Raw genomic sequence first — 20,212 nt, forward strand, 5'->3', positions numbered from 1 at the left:
GAGTAATTAATGCAGAGCTCAGTAGTATGTAACTCAGAGTGCAGAGGTCAGTAGTATGTATAGCAGAGTGCAAAGGTCAGTAGTATGTAAAGCAGAGATCAGAGTAAGTATTGCAGAGTGCAGAGGACAGTGGTATGTAACACAGAGCACAGAGGTCAAGAAAAGGTAACACAGTTTGGAAAAGGCAAGAGTAAGTTACAGAGAGCTCAGTATTAAGTAATACACAGTGCAGAGGTCAGTAGCATGTATTGCAAAGGTCAGTAGTAAGTAACACAGAGTGCAGTGGTCAGTCAGTAACATAGTGCAGAGGTCAGTAGTATTTAACGCAGGGATGCAGAAGTAAGTAGCATGTAATGCAGCGGTCAGTATTATGCAATGCAGAGTGCAAAGGTCAGTAGTATGTAACGCAGAGTGCAAAGATAATTAGTATGTAGGTCAGAATGTAGGTTTCAGGAGTATGTAGAGCAGCTTGCAGGGGTCTTGACTAATGTAGAGGTCAGAAGTAAGCAATACAAAGTGCAGGGCTCATCAGTATGTACTTCAGAATGCAGAGGTCAGTAGTATGTAATGCATAGTACAGGGATCAGTGGTATGCGGGGCAGAATGCAATTTTCAGGAGTATGTAGAGCAGCTTGCAGGGGTCTTGACTAATGTAGAGGTCAGAAGTAAGCAATACAGAGTGCAGGAGGCATCAGTATGTACTTCAGAATGCAGAGGTCAGTAGTATGTAATGAAGAGTACAGGGGTCACAAGTAATACAAAGTGCAAAGGTCAGTAATTTATAACACACAGCGCAGAGGTCATGAATAACTATCACACATCTCCCACAAACAGAAATACCCCCATTCCAATACAAACATCTAGTTGAAATGGCCTACAGCACAAATTCCTCTCCTTCCAGACCTCAGATGCAGAGCTGAGTCAAATCCTCCCAGGTCGACATGGTCGCTGGCTTGGTAGTGATGAGTCAAGTCCTCTTAGGTCGAGATGGTCGCTGGCTTGGTAGTGATGAGTCAAGTCCTCCCAGGTTGAGATGGCCGCTGGCTTGGTAGTGATGAGTCAAGTCCTCTTAGGTCGAGCTGGTCACTGGCTTGGTAGTGATGAGTCAAGTCCTCCCAGGTCGAGATGGTCGCTGGCTTGGTAGTGATGAGTCAAGTCCTCCCAGGCTGAGATGGCCGCTGGCTTGGTAGTGATGAGTCAAGTCCTCTTAGGTCGAGCTGGTCACTGGCTTGGTAGTGATGAGTCATGTCCTCCCAGGTTGAGATGGCCGCTGGCTTGGTAGTGATGAGTCAAGTCCTCCCAGGTTGAGATGGCCGCTGGCTTGGTAGTGATGAGTCAAGTCCTCCCAGGTTGACATGGTCGCTGGCTTGGTAGTGATGGGCCACGTTCTCCCAGGTCAAGATGGTTGCTGGCTTGGTAGTGATGAGTCAATTCCTCCCAGGTCGAGATGATCACTGGCTTGGTAGTGATGAGTCAAGTCCTCTTAGTTGGAGCTGGTCACTGGCTTGGTAGTGATGAGTCAAGTCCTCCCAGGTTGAGATGGTCGCTGGCTTGGTAGTGATGAGCCAAGTTCTCCCAGGTCGAGATGGTCGCTGACTTGGTAGTGATGAGTCAAGTTCTCCCAGGTCGAGATGGTCGCTGACTTGGTAGTGATGAGTCAAGTTCTCTTTGGTCGAGATGGTCACTGGCTTGGTTGGGATGCAGTCTACCTGTCACAGGGCTATAGTCGACAGGTAGATCACGACTGACCTGTTGCTAACCCGCCATCTAGTTGATCTTGAGGGGACAGTTTTGTTTTTATGAAAACAATAACAAAGCATCACTTTAAGCCATTAAAATGTATCTAAGAATCTACGATTATTTTGATTATAGCATGTTCTTGTGTTTTGTCACAATGTCAGCATGGACAGACGGCGCTCCACCTGGCTGCGGAAAATGACCACTCTGAAGTTGTTAAACTGTTCCTGAAGCACCGACCAGAGCTAGTGACATCTGCCAACATGGAAGGCTCCACGTGCGCCCACATTGCGGCTGCTAAGGGCAGCGTCGCTGTCATCATTGAGCTGCTGAAGTTCAACAGTAGCGGTGTGACAACAGCACGTAACAAGGTGCGTACGTTCCAGAACACCACATACAATGTACTGTATAACCTGATATGGACTGACATGACTTGTTTATATTGTAAATGCAGAAAGAGTCACAAATTAAAGACAAACCTATTGTTAGATCGTTGCTTCCTTTGTAAATTCCCCAGTAGGAACACAGAGGACAGTAGTATGTAATGCATAGTACAGGGGTCAGTGGTATGTGGGGCAGAATGCAGGTTTCAGGAGTATGTAGAGTAGCTTGCAGGGGTCTTGACTAATGTAGAGGTCAGAAGTAAGTAATACAGAGTGCAGGGGTCATCACAGGGGCGGACTGACAACTCATGGGGCCCCCGGGCAAAAGGGGATCATGGGGCCCCTGTGTCCTTGCCCAAACTCAAAGAAGACTATGAAAAAGGTACCAGGGGTATCTCATGGGGCCCCCTACTGACCCCGGGCCCTCGGGCAGTGCCCTAGTTTCCAAATGGTCAGTCCGCCCCTGGGTCATCAGTATGTACTGCAGAACGCAGAGGACAGTAGTATGTAATGCATAGTACAGGAGTCAGTGGTATGTGCGGCAGAATGCAGTTTTCAGGAGTATGTAGAGTAGCTAGCAGGGGTCTTGACTAATGTGGGCATTATCTAGGGCAGTGGCGGCCCGAGGCCGAACTATTTTCCGAACTAAGTCCTCCCAGGTCGAGATGGCCGCTGGCTTGGTAGTGATGAGTCAAGTCCTCTTAGGTCGAGATGGTCGCTGGCTTGGTAGTGATGAGTCATGTCCTCCCAGGTTGAGATGGCCGCTGGCTTGGTAGTGATGAGTCAAGTCCTCCCAGGTTGAGATGGTCGCTGGCTTGGTAGTGATGAGTCAAGTCCTCCCAGGTTGAGATGGCCGCTGGCTTGGTAGTGATGAGTCAAGTCCAGTCCAGTGCAGGGGTCATCACAGGGGTGGACTGACAACTCATGGGGCCCCCGGGCAAAAGGGGATCATGAGTTTTCAGGAGTATGTAGAGTAGCTAGCAGGGGTCTTGACTAATGTGGGCATTATCTAGGGCAGTGGCGGCCCGAGGCAGGTGCGGGGTGTGCGCGCCACACCAGGTGACACCTCCCACACGGACCGGACCCTCTCCACGAAAAGCTAAGTTGTAAAGCAAGCTGACGATCCCTGCAGGAATTTTTAATCATGTCCCTTTACAGTATTTATGCCTTTAGAGTGCACTTTATAAAGAGTTTTGAACAGATAAAATACTTTTTACTAATTTTTTTCTGACTTCCGGAACGGATTAATTGGTTTTCAATGCATTCCTATAGGAAACCGAGTTTCGGTTTACGAATTTTTTGCAATACGAAAAGTACGAACGCATTAAATTTGTAAACCGAGGTCCGCCTGTACATATATATATATATACAGTCAGGTCCATAAATATTGGGACATGGACACAATTCTAACATTTGTGGCTCTATACACCACCACAATGGATTTGAAATGAAACGAACAAAATGTGCTTTAACTGCAAACTGTCAGCTTTAATTTGAGGGTATTTACATCCAAATCAGATGAACGGTGTAGGAATTACAACAGTTTGCATATGTGCCTCCCACTTCTTAAGGGACCAAAAGTAATGGGACAATTGGCTTCTCAGCTGTTCCATGGCCAGGTGTTTGTTATTCCCTCATTATCCCAATTACAATGAGCAGATAAAAGGTCCAGAGTTCATTTCAAGTGTGCTATTTGCATTTGGAATCTGTTGCTGTCAACTCTCAAGATGAGATCCAAAGAGCTGTCACTATCAGTGAAGCAAGCCATCATTAGGCTGAAAAAACAAAACAAACCCATCAGAGAGATAGCAAAAACATTAGGCGTGGCCAAAACAACTGTTTGGAAGATTCTTAAAAAGAAGGAACGCACCGGAGAGCTCAGCAACACCAAAAGACCCGGAAGACCACGGAAAACAACTGTGGTGGATGACCGAAGAATTCTTTCCCTGGTGAAGAAAACACCCTTCACAACAGTTGGCCAGATCAAGAACACTCTCCAGGAGGTAGGTGTATGTGTGTCAAAGTCAACAATCAAGAGAAGACTTCACCAGAGTGAATACAGAGGGTTCACCACAAGATGGAAACCATTGGTGAGCCTCAAAAACAGGAAGGCCAGATTAGAGTTTGCCAAACGACATCTAAAAAAGCCTTCACAGTTCTGGAACAACATCCTATGGACAGATGAGACCAACATCAACTTGTACCAGAGTGATGGGAAGAGAAGAGTATGGAGAAGGAAAGGAACTGCTCATGATCCTAAGCATACCACCTCATCAGTGAAGCATGGTGGTGGTAGTGTCATGGCGTGGGCATGTATGGCTGCCAATGGAACTGGTTCTCTTGTATTTATTGATGATGTGACTGCTGACAAAGGCAGCAGGATGAATTCTGAAGTGTTTCGGGCAATATTATCTGCTCATATTCAGCCAAATGCTTCAGAACTCATTGGACGCCGCTTCACAGTGCAGATGGACAATGACCCAAAGCATACTGCAAAAGCAACCAAAGAGTTTTTTAAGGGAAAGAAGTGGAATGTTATGCAATGGCCAAGTCAATCACCTGACCTGAATCCGATTGAGCATGCATTTCACTTGCTGAAGACAAAACTGAAGGGAAAATGCCCCAAGAACAAGCAGGAACTGAAGACAGTTGCAGTAGAGGCCTGGCCGAGCATCACCAGGGATGAAACCCAGCGTCTGGTGATGTCTATGCGTTCCACACTTCAGGCTGTAATTGACTGCAAAGGATTTGCAACCAAGTATTAAAAAGTGAAAGTTTGATTTATGATTATTATTCTGTCCCATTACTTTTGGTCCCTTAAGAAGTGGGAGGCACATATGCAAACTGTTGTAATTCCTACACCGTTCACCTGATTTGGTTGTAAATACCCTCAAATTAAAGCTGACAGTCTGCAGTTAAAGCACATCTTGTTCGTTTCATTTCAAATCCATTGTGGTGGTGTATAGAGCCAAAAATGTTAGAATTGTGTTGATGTCCCAATATTTATGGACCTGACTGTATATATATATACACACATTCACATCAGTCCCTAACCCTCAAGGGGCGTACAATCTAAGGTCCCTAACTCACATCCATACATACAAATACACACACTTAGGAGCCAATTAACCTACCAGCATGTCTTTGGAGTGTGGGAGGAAACCAGAGTACCCAGAGGAAACCAGGCACACGGAGAACATGCAAACTCAAGAAGGGAAGTGCGTGGCTGGGATTTGAACAAACAACCCTAATGCTGCTAGGCAGAAGTGCTTACCACTTAGCCACTGTGCTGCTCAGGTGGTGTTCCAGTTCATACCTTAGATTGTACGCCCCTTGAGGGTTAGGGACTGATGTGAATGGACAATATACAGTCAGGTCCATAAATATTGGGACATCGACAGAATTCTAACATTTTTGGCTCTATACACCACCACAATGGATTTGAAATGAAACAAACAAGATGTGCTTTAACTGCAGACTGTCAGCTTTAATTTGAGGGTATTTACCTCCAAATCAGGTGAACGGTGTAGGAATTACAACAGTTTGCATATGTGCCTCCCACTTGTTAGGGACCAAAAGTAATGGGACAGAATAATAATCATAAATCAAACTTTCACTTTTTAATATTTGGTTGCAAATCCTTTGCAGTCAATTACAGCCTGAAGTGTGGAACGCATAGACATCACCAGACGCTGGGTTTCATCCCTGGTGATGCTCTGCCAGGCCTCTACTGCAACTGTCTTCAGTTCCTGCTTGTTCTTGGGGCATTTTCCCTTCAGTTTTGTCTTCAGCAAGTGAAATGCATGCTCAATCGGATTCAGGTCAGGTGATTGACTTGGCCATTGCAGAACATTCCACTTCTTTCCCTTAAAAAACTCTTTGGTTGCTTTTGCAGTCTGCTTTGGGTCATTGTCCATCTGCACTGTGAAGTGGCCAATGAGTTTTGAAGCATTTGGCTGAATATGAGCAGATAATATTCCCGAAACACTTCAGAATTCATCCGGTTGCTTTTGTCAGCAGTCACATCATCAATAAATACAAGAGAAGCAGTTCCATTGGCAGCCATACATGCCCACGCCATGACACTACCACCACCATGCTTCACTGATGAGGTGGTATACTTAGGATCATGAGCAGTTCCTTTCCTTCTCCATACTCTTCTCTTCCCATCACTCTGGTACAAGTTGATCTCGGTCTCATCTGTCCATAGGATGTTGTTCCAGAACTGTGAAGGCTTTTTTTATGTAGTTTGGCAAACTCTAATCTGGCCTTCCTGTTTCTGAGGCTCACCAATGGTTTACATCTTGTGGTGAACCCTCTGTATTCACTCTGGTGAAGTCTTCTCTTGATTGTTGACTTTGACACACATACACCTACCTCCTGGAGAGTGTTCTTGATCTGGCCAACTGTTGTGAAGGGTGTTTTCTTCACCAGGGAAAGAATTCTTCGGTCATCCACCACAGTTGTTTTCCGTGGTCTTCCGGGTCTGTTGGTGTTGCTGAGCTCACCGGTGCGTTCCTTCTTTTTAAGAATGTTCCAAACAGTTGTTTTAGCCACGCCTAATGTTTTTGCTATCTCTCTGATGGGTTTGTTTTGTTTTTTCAGCCTAATGATGGCTTCACTGATAGTGACAGCTCTTTGGATCTCATCTTGAGAGTTGACAGCAACAGATTCCAAATGCAAATAGCACACTTGAAATGAACTCTGGACCTTTTATCTGCTCATTGTAATTGGGATAATGAGGGAATAACACACACCTGGCCATGGAACAGCTGAGAAGCCTATTGTCCCATTACTTTTGGTCCCTTAACAAGTGGGAGGCACATATGCAAACTGTTGTATTTCCTACACCGTTCACCTGATTTGGATGTAAATACCCTCAAATTAAAGCTGACAGTCTGCAGTTAAAGCACATCTTGTTTGTTTCATTTCAAATCCATTGTGGTGGTGTATAGAGCCAAAAATGTTAGAATTGTGTCCATGTCCCAATATTTATGGACCTGACTGTATATGTAAAGTGCTGCGTAAATTGATGGCGCTATACAAGTACCTGTAGTAGTAATAATAATAATAATAATTCCAAACGTGTTCAGTGGGGTTGAGGTGAAGACACTGTGCAAGGACACTTGAGTTCCTCCACACCGAACCATGTCTATATGGAGCTGGCTTTGTACACAGGGGCACGGTCATGCTGGAAGAGAACAGGGCCTTCACCAGACTGTTACCACAAGGTTGGAAGAGAACGATGGTCTAAATGTCTTTGTATGATGGAGTATTTACAGTACCCTTCACTGGAAACTCCTGAACTCATGACCAGGGGACTAAAGATGGCTTGTAAGTCCCACTAAGACAATACCTACCCCCCATCCTTAACCTAAGTAACCACAGTGACAACAAATGGAGTTATTGGCCCAAAAACCGGCCTTTTATTACAACCATCAATAAATAAAAATTTTTTAAATAACAGAAAAAACACAGTATAAACATACGTTCTTTCAAGGTCCCAATAGGCATCAAGAAAAACGAATACCTGCGTCCTGATTAACCATTAGCCGCCCGGCCAATGGCCGTTTGGCGGCTTGAAAAGTGTCTCTCCATTCCGGGTGCACGCCATTTGGCGTGCTCCCGCACATGCGCCGTTTGCGCTATTGCAGAGCGGCGCAGCAGTGCAATCTGTCACCGGCCGTGCACCTCGGACACGGCCAATGACAGATCCGAGTACCGGCTCCCGTGGCCGGTACCATGTGAACTGCCGTGACCAATCACAGCAGGTCACATGACAGTTGTATACAATGGATGGCTTCATTCATGATGCCATCCATTGTATACTAGTGCCTAGCTGTGAATGGTCACAGCTAATCACATGCACATGTCATGTGATTAGCTGTGACCAAATCACAGCTAAGCACAAAAACAAAAAAAAAAAAAAAAGCTGAATGAATCGATTTCATTCAGCTAAATGCTTGCTTATAGCAAAGTAATTCTTTGCTATAAGCAAATTGTGTAAAAAAAAAAAAAAAAATACTGATCACTTCCCCAAAGTAGTACAATGTTACTATAGTAACATTGTACTATTTTGGTCATAGTAAAATATGAAAAAAAATCTTAAAAAAATAAAAAAAAATGTAATAAAAAATTAAATATAATAAAAAAATAAAAAAAAATTAAAAAAAATATATATTTTTTTTTTTCATACTGTCACCAGTCAGTGTCCCTGTTCACTGCCATGCCAGTTATATGATGACGCTGTACTGCACTGGTGACAGTATGTAAAAAAAAAAAATAGTGAAAATAATTTTTTTCATTTTTTCATTTTCGGAAAAATTATGACAAAAAAATACAACTTCAAAAAACTCGCCATTCCTCTTATGAAGTACGTCGGACTGTCTACTCTGCAAAAAGGGGTCATTTGGGGGATATCTGTACTGTCCTGACATTTGGGGGATATCTGTCCTGTCCTGACATTTGGGGGATATCTGTACTATTCTGACATTCTTGGACCTCAAGATATTAGATTGGCCGTCAGTACTTCAGGATTGATCAATATTCAGATCTATACCATAGTTTGTGAACTCTATAACTTTCCTACAAACTAAATAATACATCCTAATTTGGGTTATTTTCACCAAAGACATGTAGCAGAATACATCTCGGCCTAAATTTATGAAGAACAATTATTTATTTGTAAACTTTTATAACAGAAACAAAGAAAAATGTGTTTTTTTTTCAAAATTTTTGGTCTTTTTTTGTTAATTTAGCAAAAAATAAAAACCCCGGCGGTGATTAAATACCACCAAAAGAAAGCTCTAGTTGTGTGAAGAAAATTATAAAATTTTAGTTTGGGTACAATGTTGTATGACCGCGCAATTGTCATTCAAAGTGTGAGAGCGCTGAAACCTGAAAAATGGCCTGGGCAGGAAGGGGGAAAATTGCACGGTATTGAAATGGTTAACTAGGCCTCCAGCCGCAACATCACCGACTTGGAGACACCACCACAGATACCCCCACCAGAACAACTGGAAGCCGTACCTGAGATGGGTTCCTACAAAGTGCCTTTTTGTTGTTGAGGGTATGTTGCCTGGTATGGTTGTTTGAGGGGGGGGGGGCGCTCACGCTCGCTCGCCCCCCCCCCCCTTTCCTGACCTGTCGGGTTCCATGCTCGGATAAGGGTCTGGTATGGATTTTGGGGGGGAACCCCACGTCATTTGTTTTTATTTTGGCGTGGGGCTTCCCCTCAAAATCCATACCAGACCTGAAGGGCTTGGTATAGACGAGGGGAGGGGCGTTTTTTAAAATTATTTTTTAGTTGCCAGCAATCCTTTTTTTTAATTCAGCTGTCAGTGGGAACCCCGCTGACAGCTGAAACATGATGCATGCTTTTCACTACTAAAATTCTGCATGACTTAATAAAATCATGCGGTATTTTAGTAGCCTTTTTTAGTCGATTCAAATGGGTTTTTTTTTTAAAAATGCTATGCGGTATCCTACCATATACTCGGATGCGATAAGATACCGCTGAGTGAATTGTGCCCTGGATATGGACCATTCAAAAAACGCTTCTAAACGCACACACTTATAAACACGTTTACACGCGTTTACAAGCATTTGGTGTTTGAAACGCTGGTAAAATCTACTCCTGAACGCAAGTTTGGTGCGTTAAAAAAAACGACTGTAAACTCAACTGCCTGTAAACAACGAAGTGTACATGGACACAGAGGAAAACATTAGGGAGAGTTCAGGGGCTTCTAAAAAAAACGCAGAAAAGCTCCTGAATGTCAGTTTATCAGCTGCAGTGTACATGGAGCCTAAAGCTGAAAAATACTCTCCTACGGTATTGTAGAAGAATGTACAGAAGAGTATTATAAGAGGAGAGGGAGCTCAGAATCCCCTTCCTGATAATATTACCTAACAATGGACTGTGTGTGATGTTTGTCTATCTGTATAAACACAGCAGAATCCGGAAAATAGTTCCCATTAGTGTGTAGGAGATCAATGTAATTCATTTACTGTTTTCCCGGGAGTTTCTTCCTTTGGGTTCCTGTTGTCTGCTATATCTGGACTCTTATGTTGACCCGTAAACAATCATTGCATCTAGAAGGCCCAAGCTGGTTATAATTTATTTATATATATATACAGTTGTGTTCAGAATAATAGCAGTGTGTTGAAAAAAGTGAATAAAGCTGAAAATCCTTCTAATAGCTTTTATTTCCATCCACACAAATGCATTGGGAACACGACACATTCTATTCCAAATCACAACATGAAGAAAAATACATCAAATTTGTGTTGTTCCTCTAAAAAAATGGAAGAAAAGTGAATATTAGACGGTTCAAAAAATCGCAGTGTTTGTATTCTTCTTTACAAACGCAAACATTCACTATATAAACTGAGAAATGTTTGAAGATTTTGCTTTCCTTTGAATGACTTCATGAATATTTGGTTGTAGTCGCACTGTTTCTGAGAACTGCTGTACATCTGTGTTGCATGGAGTCACCCAACTTCTGGCCCCTGTGATCAGGTATTCCAGCCCAGGATGATTGGACCACATTCCACAGTTCTTCTCTATTTCTTGGTTTTGCCTCAGAAACGGCATTTTTGATGTCACCCCACAAGTTTTCTATTGGATGAAGATCCGGGGATTGGGCTGGCCACTCCATAACGTCCATCTTGTTGGTCTGGAACCAAGATGTTGCACGTTTACTGGTGTGTTTGGGGTCGTTGTCTTGTTGGAACACCCATTTCAAGGGCATTTCCTCTTCAGCATAAGGCAGCATGACCTCTTCAAGTATTCTGATGTATTCAAACTGATCCATGATCCCTGGTATGCGATAAATAGGCCCAACACCGTAGTATGAGAAACATCCCCATATCATGATGCTTGCACCACCATGCTTCACTGTCTTCACAGTGTACTGTGGCTTGAATTCAGTGTTTGGGGGTCGTCTGACAAACTGTCTCCGCCCACTAGACCCAAAAAGAACAATCTTACTTTCATCAGTCCACAAAATGTTGGGCCATTTCTCTTTAGGCCGGTCAATGTGCTCTTTGGCAGATTGTAACCTCTTCAGCACACGTCTTTTTTCCAACAGTGGGACTTTGCGGGGGCTTCTTGCAGATAGCTTGGCTTCACATCGGCGTCTTCTAATTGTAACAGTCCTCACAGGGAACGTCACACCTTCTTTCATCTTCCTGGAGCTGATTGTTGGCTGAGTCCGCACCATTTTGGCTATTCTATCCATTCCAATGGTAGTTTTTCGCTTTCTTCCACGTCTTTCAGGTTTTGGTTGCCATTTTAAAGCATTTGCAATCATTTTAGCTGAGCAGCCGATCATTTTCTGCACTTCTTTATATGTTTTCCCCTCTCCAATCAACTTTTTAATCAAGGTACGCTGTTCTTCTGAACAATGTCTGGAACGACCCATTTTCCTTGGAATTTCAGAGAGAAATGCACTGTAACCAGCATGTCCAACATTTGCTGCCTTCCTTCCTTAAATAAGGGCAATAATTGCCACCTGTTTTTCAAAGAATGAATGACGTCACTAATAGAACTCCACACTGCTATTATTTTGAACACGCCCCTTTCAATGAGTGATTCAATGACACAGAATCAGCAGCATGCATGTCATGACTGTTGGGTCTGTTGGATTTCTATTACTCTACTACACCTGCTAGTAAATTAATTGCCATGTAGAGATATCATTTCTACCAAAAACAGTGATTGATCCGGTTAGTGATGTCTGACTGCTAGTATTTTGAACACAACTGTGTATATATATATATATATATATTTTTTTTTTATATATATACACACAGACGTACCTCGGTTAACATAATTTTCTGTTTAGTAATGAAAATCCATTGAAAATAATTAGAGATGAGCGAATCGAACATGACGAAGTGGAATTCGTTCCGAAGATTTGGAAAAATTCTATTCGCGACGAATCCGAAGATTAGCAAACTTCGGATGCACGAATCGAATTTTCCCAAAAATGGCGGCGACATGTGTGGCCACGGAGAAAATGGACAGAGAAGATGGGGCGGGGATCTCTGGGAAGGCGCACAGACAAGGCGCGCTGACCCATAATGCATTCATGACATGTGATCGCATTAGCCAATCAGCAGCCAGCCAGCACTATAAATCGCGGCCATCTTAGAATTCTCCATTAGCCTCCGGTCATTCAAGAGAGACAGACCTGTGTGTATTAAGGGACAGAGTTAGGGCCACAGAGACTTTAGGGCCACAGAATCGTTACTCAGGGACACAGAATCGTTACTCAGGGGCACAGAATCGTTACTCAGGGACACAGAATCGTTACTCAGGGACACAGAATCGTTACTTAGGGCCACAGCTATCAAAGAATCGAAAATTTAAAGTGACATACACCCTTTTTTTTTTTGGTGGCTGTCGTGCACAGTTGGTGCTGCAGTTTGCCGATTGTGCTAAATAAACTGACTTTCTGCTTCACAACCACTATTGTAGTTCAAAGAGTTAAATCCATTTACACGCCGGCTGGCGGTAATATTTTTTGGGTGATTAGTGCATTCCAGTGACAGAAACGTACAGTTTACAGCCAACGGCAAGCTGCAATTGACCGATTGTGTACAATAAACTGACTTTCTGCTTCACAACCACTATTGTACGTTCAAAGAGTTAAATCCATTTACACGCCGGCTGGCGGTAATATTTTTTGGGTGATTAGTGCATTCCAGTGACATAAACGTACAGTTTCCAGCCAACGGCAAGCTGCAATTGACCGATTGTGCTAAATAAACTGACTTTCTGCTTCACAACCACTATTGTACGTTCAAAGAGTTAAATCCGTTTTTATTTTTGGGGTGCTTATAGAATTAAAGAGTATGTCAGACAACACGCAGAGGAGTGGCAGAGGAGGCAATGTTTCAGGAGCGAGCAGACGTGGCAGCAGAGGAAGGGGTCGAGGCAGCACTAGTCGCAGCCAGAGGCCACTGCTCCCGGTGTCATCCAGCGGTCGTGTCTCCACCGACAACCCTGCCGTCATCGATTGGTTGACTCGGTCGTCTTCCTCTTCCCAGGTCACCTCTGACACCTACAGCCAACGGTCGGTGGGTACGTCAGACACAACCGTTAGTTGGCATGGCCCGGGAGCAAGCCCACTGAAATCACGTGTCCTCGACCTGCCCCTGTCCTTTGGTGTTCCCTCACCAAGCGAAGTATCGCATGCCTGTGGGCTCAGCCCCACTGTACAGTGAGGAAGAGCTAACAGAGGGCGGTCAGGAACGGGGGGAGACATTCGCCTCTTCAGCAGCCAGGCGAAGAAGTACTGGCAAGGAGAGTGGCTCGGTAGCCGGTCTAGAGACAGGTCTGTCTCCTGACCCACACGCAGCCGAGGGGGCTAGTAGTGACGCGGAGACCCTAATTGATGGTGATGAGGCTGATCGCACTTGGCAGCCTCGTCGTCATCAGGCTATTGCTTCCGCATCATCAGGAGAAGAGGGTGCCAGCTTGCCAGCGAGCAAAACAGTCGGTGGGTTGCCCAGGAGGCAGCAGGGTCGCAGCAGTGTCAGTGGAGCCAAATGGCCACGGAGTAGAGCACCAGCTCCACTGCAGCCTACCACCACGGCCAGTAGTGGTGCCGGTGTGCACGGAGGAAGTAGCAGTCAGCCAGTGAGGAGTATCGGAGGCAAAGTTTCCTACTCGGTGGTGTGGCAATTTTTCGTCAAGCCGCCCGAGGAAGTAAACGTAGCCGTATGTCGACTATGTGGCCAGAAAGTCAAGCGTGGCCAGGGGGCCAATGTTGGGACTACAGCGTTGCGTCAGCATATGCAGCGTCGCCATTCGGTGGCCTGGGAAAACCGTGATAAAGATACGGCGGTTCTGCCTGCCCCAGCCCCCGCTCCATCACCCGCTCCGTTACTTGCTCCGTCACCCGACGTCAATCGCCCTCTATCAGCCAGTCAAGGCTCCAACACCTCTGCTGAGGGGAGTTGTCGCTCGTTGGCATCTTCCGCTCGTTAAGATGCTCCTTCTCCTGCTACTCCTCTTCACGGATTCCGTCAGCAGTCTTTCTTGGAATCCGTTTCCAAGAGACAACAGTTTGCGAGCACGCACCCGACGGTGCAGAAGCTGAACGTCCTCCTGTCCAAGTTGCTGGTGCTGCAGTCCCTCCCTTTCCAAGTGGTGGACTCAGCACCTTTCCGAGAAATGATGGCTTGTGCCGAGCCGCGGTGGAGAGTGCCAAGCCGTCATTTCTTCGCCAAAAAGGCAGTGCCAGCCCTGCATTCACATGTAGAAGAGATGGTGGGCCAGTCTTTGAGCATGTCGGTCTCTGCCAAAGTGCACGGCAGCGCCGACGTGTGGAGCTGTAACTACGGTCAGGGACAGTACATGTCATTTACGGCCCACTGGGTGAACGTGGTGCCAGCACAGCCGCACCAGCAACTTGGACAGGTCACGCCGCTTTTGCCTCCACGTTTGCACGTCCTTGGTCCAGCAAAAAAATGGAAATATCCTCCTGCGCTTAGTATGGGTAAGTCCCTATCCTAACAGCTGCTAACACTCTGCCTTAACCAATAAGTATTAAAGTATCAAAACCAAAAATAGTGAAGCGCTAAAATGAATCCCTAAATACACACATAGTGCATATAATATTAAGTGAAAACCTTTACCTCATAAATAAATTATATCCGTGACATAAAAAAATATCAATATAAAACAAAATATATAAGGAAAAACTTTTCTTTGCCCTTAAATTAATTCTTCAAATCAAACATTAATAAAAAATAAAAAATCCATAATATTGCGAATAAACAGTGATGAAAAAAAATATATATATAAAAAACTGTGTTAATTAACATATATATATATATTTGTGATTATTTCTAATAATAAATGTGACAACCTAACAGAATAAAAAATATAAAAAAATGTGAATCTCAATCAAATGTACGTGATTATTGTGAAAAAACCATATATTAAACTATTACATAAAAAAATCACTAAAACTTGTGATATTTCAAATATGAAAAAGTGTCCATAAATGAACAAACACAGTCCATGCAGTAAGGTGAAAACGACACTCAGTGTTCTTCACTTCTAGTGCTCATAAAAAAGAAAGGGAAGAAATCCTCCAATGGCAGCAATGCCTGCTCACCTCCCCAACTCGACCCGCAAAGGGCCACAAGGCTATAACTCTCCTCCAGAAAATCGTTTGCTTCCAAGCAGCTCAGTAAGGAATCACAGGACCTCCTCTCCACCTCCTCTCAAACGTCATATAGGACACAAACAGAGCTTCCCATAGTGTAATACCATTTGTTTATTTAAGACACTCCTTATAACAAACTGTTTCCACTCACATGCGTTTGGTTAATAAAATGCAGTCCTCCTCATTCCCTGGGTTCATTCACATGTAAAGAGGGAAACCAATATGGTCGCTGTGCTCGGACATCCGTCCCCACGTGACCGGAAATGATGTGTCTCTGGGCTGGGAAAAGCGTGCCGACGCGTTGCGTCACGTGCGTCGTGACTTCATCAGGGTACCGCCCCCCAGTGCCAAAATGTGTTTATATAGGGAATGGTCAAATTGCCATTCCCAATAGAAGGGCGGGCTCCCGGCGGCCATTTTACCGGAGCCCATAAACCCGACCCAACTCGTGGGGGATAATCAAATCATACCTTCTCCCCTAGTAGCCAGATGCAATCACTACTATGGTATATATGCATTCGGGCAAAATACACTACTTTAATATAAAAAAAACCACATCGATGTTTATTTAAATAACGTTAAAAAACTTACATATTAATCTACTTCCTTTAAAAAAACCACATCTCCTTACTAATATCTAAAAAACGGAAACAGGGGAAAGAAATAAATATATACATATACCATCACTGTATATAGTATGAAAATCTACTATGGGAAAAACCCAAAATGAGAGTGTATATATATATATATAATTACATACACACACCTTACACTCATTTAATACCTCAAAACTAAATATTTTTATTTATAAAAAACCTAGATATATATTAAAAATAAAAAATTAAAAAATGATTAAAAACATATATCTATATGGACAGGGCCATCCATATCTACTCTATCTTCTCACTGAGAGACATAAAAAAAGAAAACACATTAATGATCTAACGATCAAAAAGATCCTATAACGGTTGTATTACCATAAGGCATATATAATGTAATAGGAGATAATCCCATATATATATAATAATAATAGTAATCATGTGAATATACCCATGGTCCGAGTTCACAAGAAACTTTCATAACTTTATTATAAATACCGCAAAAACTATAAATGATCTCTCTACCATACTAAATGTATATACACAGTCATAATCCAAATTAATCTTATAATAGCCACTAATAAACACTTCATGGCTATTCCTTAAAATATACTAAAATAATTAAAAGTCACTAATAAAACAATTTAAATCAAAATCCACATTTAATCCATAAGGCACTTGCGTATGCATAATATAGATCCATCGGGATTCTGCTTGGCTCAAGGATTTAATCTTACTCCCTCCCCTCCAATGTTTTGTATATTTCTGGATCCCCCAAAATTTTAAACCCGATGGATCCTTATTATGTTGTTTCAGGAAATGTTTTGACACACTATGTTTCGGGAAACCATTTTTTATATTCTGTACATGTTCCCTAATACGTTTCCAAAGTGGTCTTTTTGTCCTTCCTATATACTGTAGGCCGCAACCGCATTCCAAACCATAAACGACCCCCTCTGTACGGCATGAAATAAAATCCTTAATCTCAAATTCAGTTTCATCAAAATTACATTTGAAAGTTTTCCGTTTGACATTATTTCTTTTCGTTTCCCTGCATGCATAACATTGTTTGCATGGAAAAAAGCCAGTATGGTCAAGAAACGTCCCTTTTTTCTTTTTATTAGGTGGATCCAACACACTCTTCACTAACTTCATCCTTAATGTTGGTGCCCTTCTATACACAAATTTAGGACAATTACCCAACACCGGGTTTAACAGCGGATCTGATTTCAAGATTGGCCAATATTTAGTATATATTTTTTCTATTCTCTTATAGTGAACATTGTAATCCAGAATTATGGCCATCTGACTATCAAATCCAACACTCCTCTTTTTGTCTATTATCAATGACTCTCTCTCCATTTTGCCAACTTCATTTATACTTTTTTCTAGTGCTTGTTTTGAATAACCTTTCTTCAAAAATTTATATTCCATCATTTCTGCTTGTTTCATATATTCCTCCTCATTTGAACAATTTCTCTTCAATCTAACCAGTTGACCCTTTGGTATATTGTATAGCCATGGAGGAAAATGACAGCTATCAGTTGGTATAAAACCATTCCTGTCTACCTCTTTGAAAAAAGTCTTGGTAATAACCTTACCACCTTCATTTTTAATATTTAAATCTAGAAAATTGACTTCATGACTATCATATGTCCAAGAAAAACGTATATTTTTATTATTAGTATTCATTCTGTTCAGAAAACCTAATAATGCCTCACTATTACCTTTCCAGATGATGATCACATCATCAATATACCTGGAGTATAGCATAAGTTCCTCAGGGGTCTGCTTATAAACAGCCTCTTCCTCCCAGTGGGCCATATACAAATTGGCCACACTGGGGGCGAATTTGGCCCCCATTGCTACTCCCTTCACTTGTTGGAAAAAGGTCTTATCATGCCAAAAATAATTATGTTGGAGGCCAAATTCTAAACATTTCAATATGTACTTTCTTTGAGGCCACCCCATATTCGAATATTCTCTAAGCCCCCATGTAACTGCCTCCACTGCTCCATCATGGTCGATAATTGTATACAGGGAGGTCACGTCAGCACTTGCTAAAATAATCTCTGAATTGAACTCCATTTTATTTAATTGTTGAATTAAGTGCTTCGTATCTCGTAAATAGGCTTTAGTTTTCTGAACTACTGGCTGTAGAAAAAAATCAACATATTGGCCTAATCTGGCCAGGACTGATTGTATCCCGTTCACAATCGGTCTCCCTGGAGGTTCTTTTAAGTTCTTATGTATTTTGGGAATCGTATAAATTATAGGTATCCGACAGACTTCTGGTATTAGATATTTTGCCTCCTTTTTATTCAGGAAATTCTTTTTCTCTCCTTCCTGTACAAGCTTAACCAAATTTTTCTTATAAGACAATGTCGGATCTTTAGAAATAACCTTATATGTGGTGGTGTCAGACAATTGTTTATTTAGATCCTGTAAATAATACTCCTTTGACAAAATTACAATGCCACCACCTTTGTCTGCTGGTCTTATTACAATATTGTCTCTTTTCGAGAGTCTATTGATTCCTGTTTGTATACCGATATTAGTTGCCACTTTGGGAATTTTTAATTTGTCCAGATCATAATTAACCATACGCTTAAAAACTTCTATGTGGTGATTACTAGATAACTGGGGGTTAAAAAGTGACCTATTTTTAAAATGACTGTGTATAATATTACTACTAGAACAATTCCCTATATTGCTTTTTGCCCCTGGTAGTCCTAAAAAGTACTTTTTAATATTTAACTTGCGAATAAATTTTTGGGTATCCACATATATGTCAAACTTATTAGCTGCTTTAGGTGGTGCATACTTCAAACCTTTGTCTAAAGCCATTAACTCCTCTTTAGTCAAATCACATCCACTTAAATTGAACACTCCCTCCCCTATTGTTCTCTTTTTTTTTGCTGTTTCCGCCCTGCCCTGCACCCTCTCCTCTTGGGGGGCTTTTCCACCTTACTCCCTCCGGGCTCCTGTCCCTGTCTAAAAAATCTCTCTGAGGGAATTCATTCCTGAGTACCTCATATCTATTGTACGTATTGTACGTATCTCTCGGACTTCTTCCCCCTCCATTGGGTGGATACCATCTTTCTTGTGGGTAAAATCTCGGGCTTCTTTCTGAGTGGTAATTGTACATTTTATTTGGATGGTACTCAGGTCTAGGCGGACCATAGTATTCAGGTCTTTGATAATTATTTGGGTTATTCCACTGGGGATATGGTCTCCAACCATTACCTCCATTTTTACCTTTGGGTTTCTTAAAAGAAGGTCCCCCGTTTTTTGGTTGTTGTCTCCATCCATTATGGGGAGTATGGTATGAAGGACCATAATAATTGGCCTTTTGCTCATTGTTATTCCTAGGCACTTTTGATGGTATTGGGAGCGATCTATTTGTATCTATCTTTTGTTCTTTAACCGGAGTGGTATTATTGGATACAGTCTCTGTCTCTACTGGGGAGCTCTGCCATTTGAAAACTTGTTCCTTTTTAAAATCATTAAAATCTCTCTGATATTTCTTTGTTTTTCTGTATTTTATCTCTTGATCAAGTTTCTCTAAGTCTTTATTTAACCTTTTATTATAAGGTTCTAAATCAACAGAATCCTTCATGGGTTCCAACTTCTGTTTAATTTCTCCCATTTGGGATTCTAGATTCCTTAATTTCCTCTGTTTCCTTTTAAGTAGAAATTTCAAAAGCTCTAAACCTTTCTCATGGAAGAACTCGAACCATTCCTCCGTTGCTTCCGTATCATCTAACCCATCACAGATGGGTATATCCCACCTGAACCTCCTCGGCACTAGTCTATCTTTGAGGTATTTATCAAAGGTGGTCATATCCCACCACACAGACAACTTCTTCTCCATTAGGTGTCCTAACTTCCTGTACATAGTGTCTAAATCATTATTAAGGGCATGTTCGGTATGGTTAAACAATTCATCGACATTGATGGTCCGATTTTCCACAAACCGGAATACCTCCATACTGGCTGCAAGAGGTTAGATAGTTACTAAAAGATAATAAATGGAAATATCCTCCTGCGCTTAGTATGGGTAAGTCCCTATCCTAACAGCTGCTAACACTCTGCCTTAACCAATAAGTATTAAAGTATCAAAACCAAAAATAGTGAAGCGCTAAAATGAATCCCTAAATACACACATAGTGCATATAATATTAAGTGAAAACCATACCTCATAAATAAATTATATCCGTGACATAAAAAAATATCAATATAAAACAAAATATATAAGGAAAAACTTTTCCTTGCCCTTAAATTAATTCTTCAAATCAAACATTAATAAAAA

General features: G+C 42.2%; 1 protein-coding gene across 1 annotated transcript in view; it reads left to right on the forward strand.

Moving 5' to 3' along the window:
• The window catches only part of LOC149452295 (uncharacterized), a 192,827-nt gene that overhangs the window by 123,515 nt on the left and 49,100 nt on the right, over positions 1-20,212 (forward strand). The window contains exon 19 of the mRNA XM_089689531.1: positions 1,902-2,108. Within this exon, the coding sequence (XP_089545657.1) occupies positions 1,902-2,108 (207 nt within the window). The remainder of the gene's footprint in view (positions 1-1,901; positions 2,109-20,212) is intronic.

This window comes from Staurois parvus, unplaced genomic scaffold, assembly GCF_062004578.1.
Source record: "Staurois parvus isolate SC_StPar_1 unplaced genomic scaffold, SC_StPar_1.0 ptg000485l, whole genome shotgun sequence".
NCBI lineage: Eukaryota > Metazoa > Chordata > Amphibia > Anura > Ranidae > Staurois > Staurois parvus.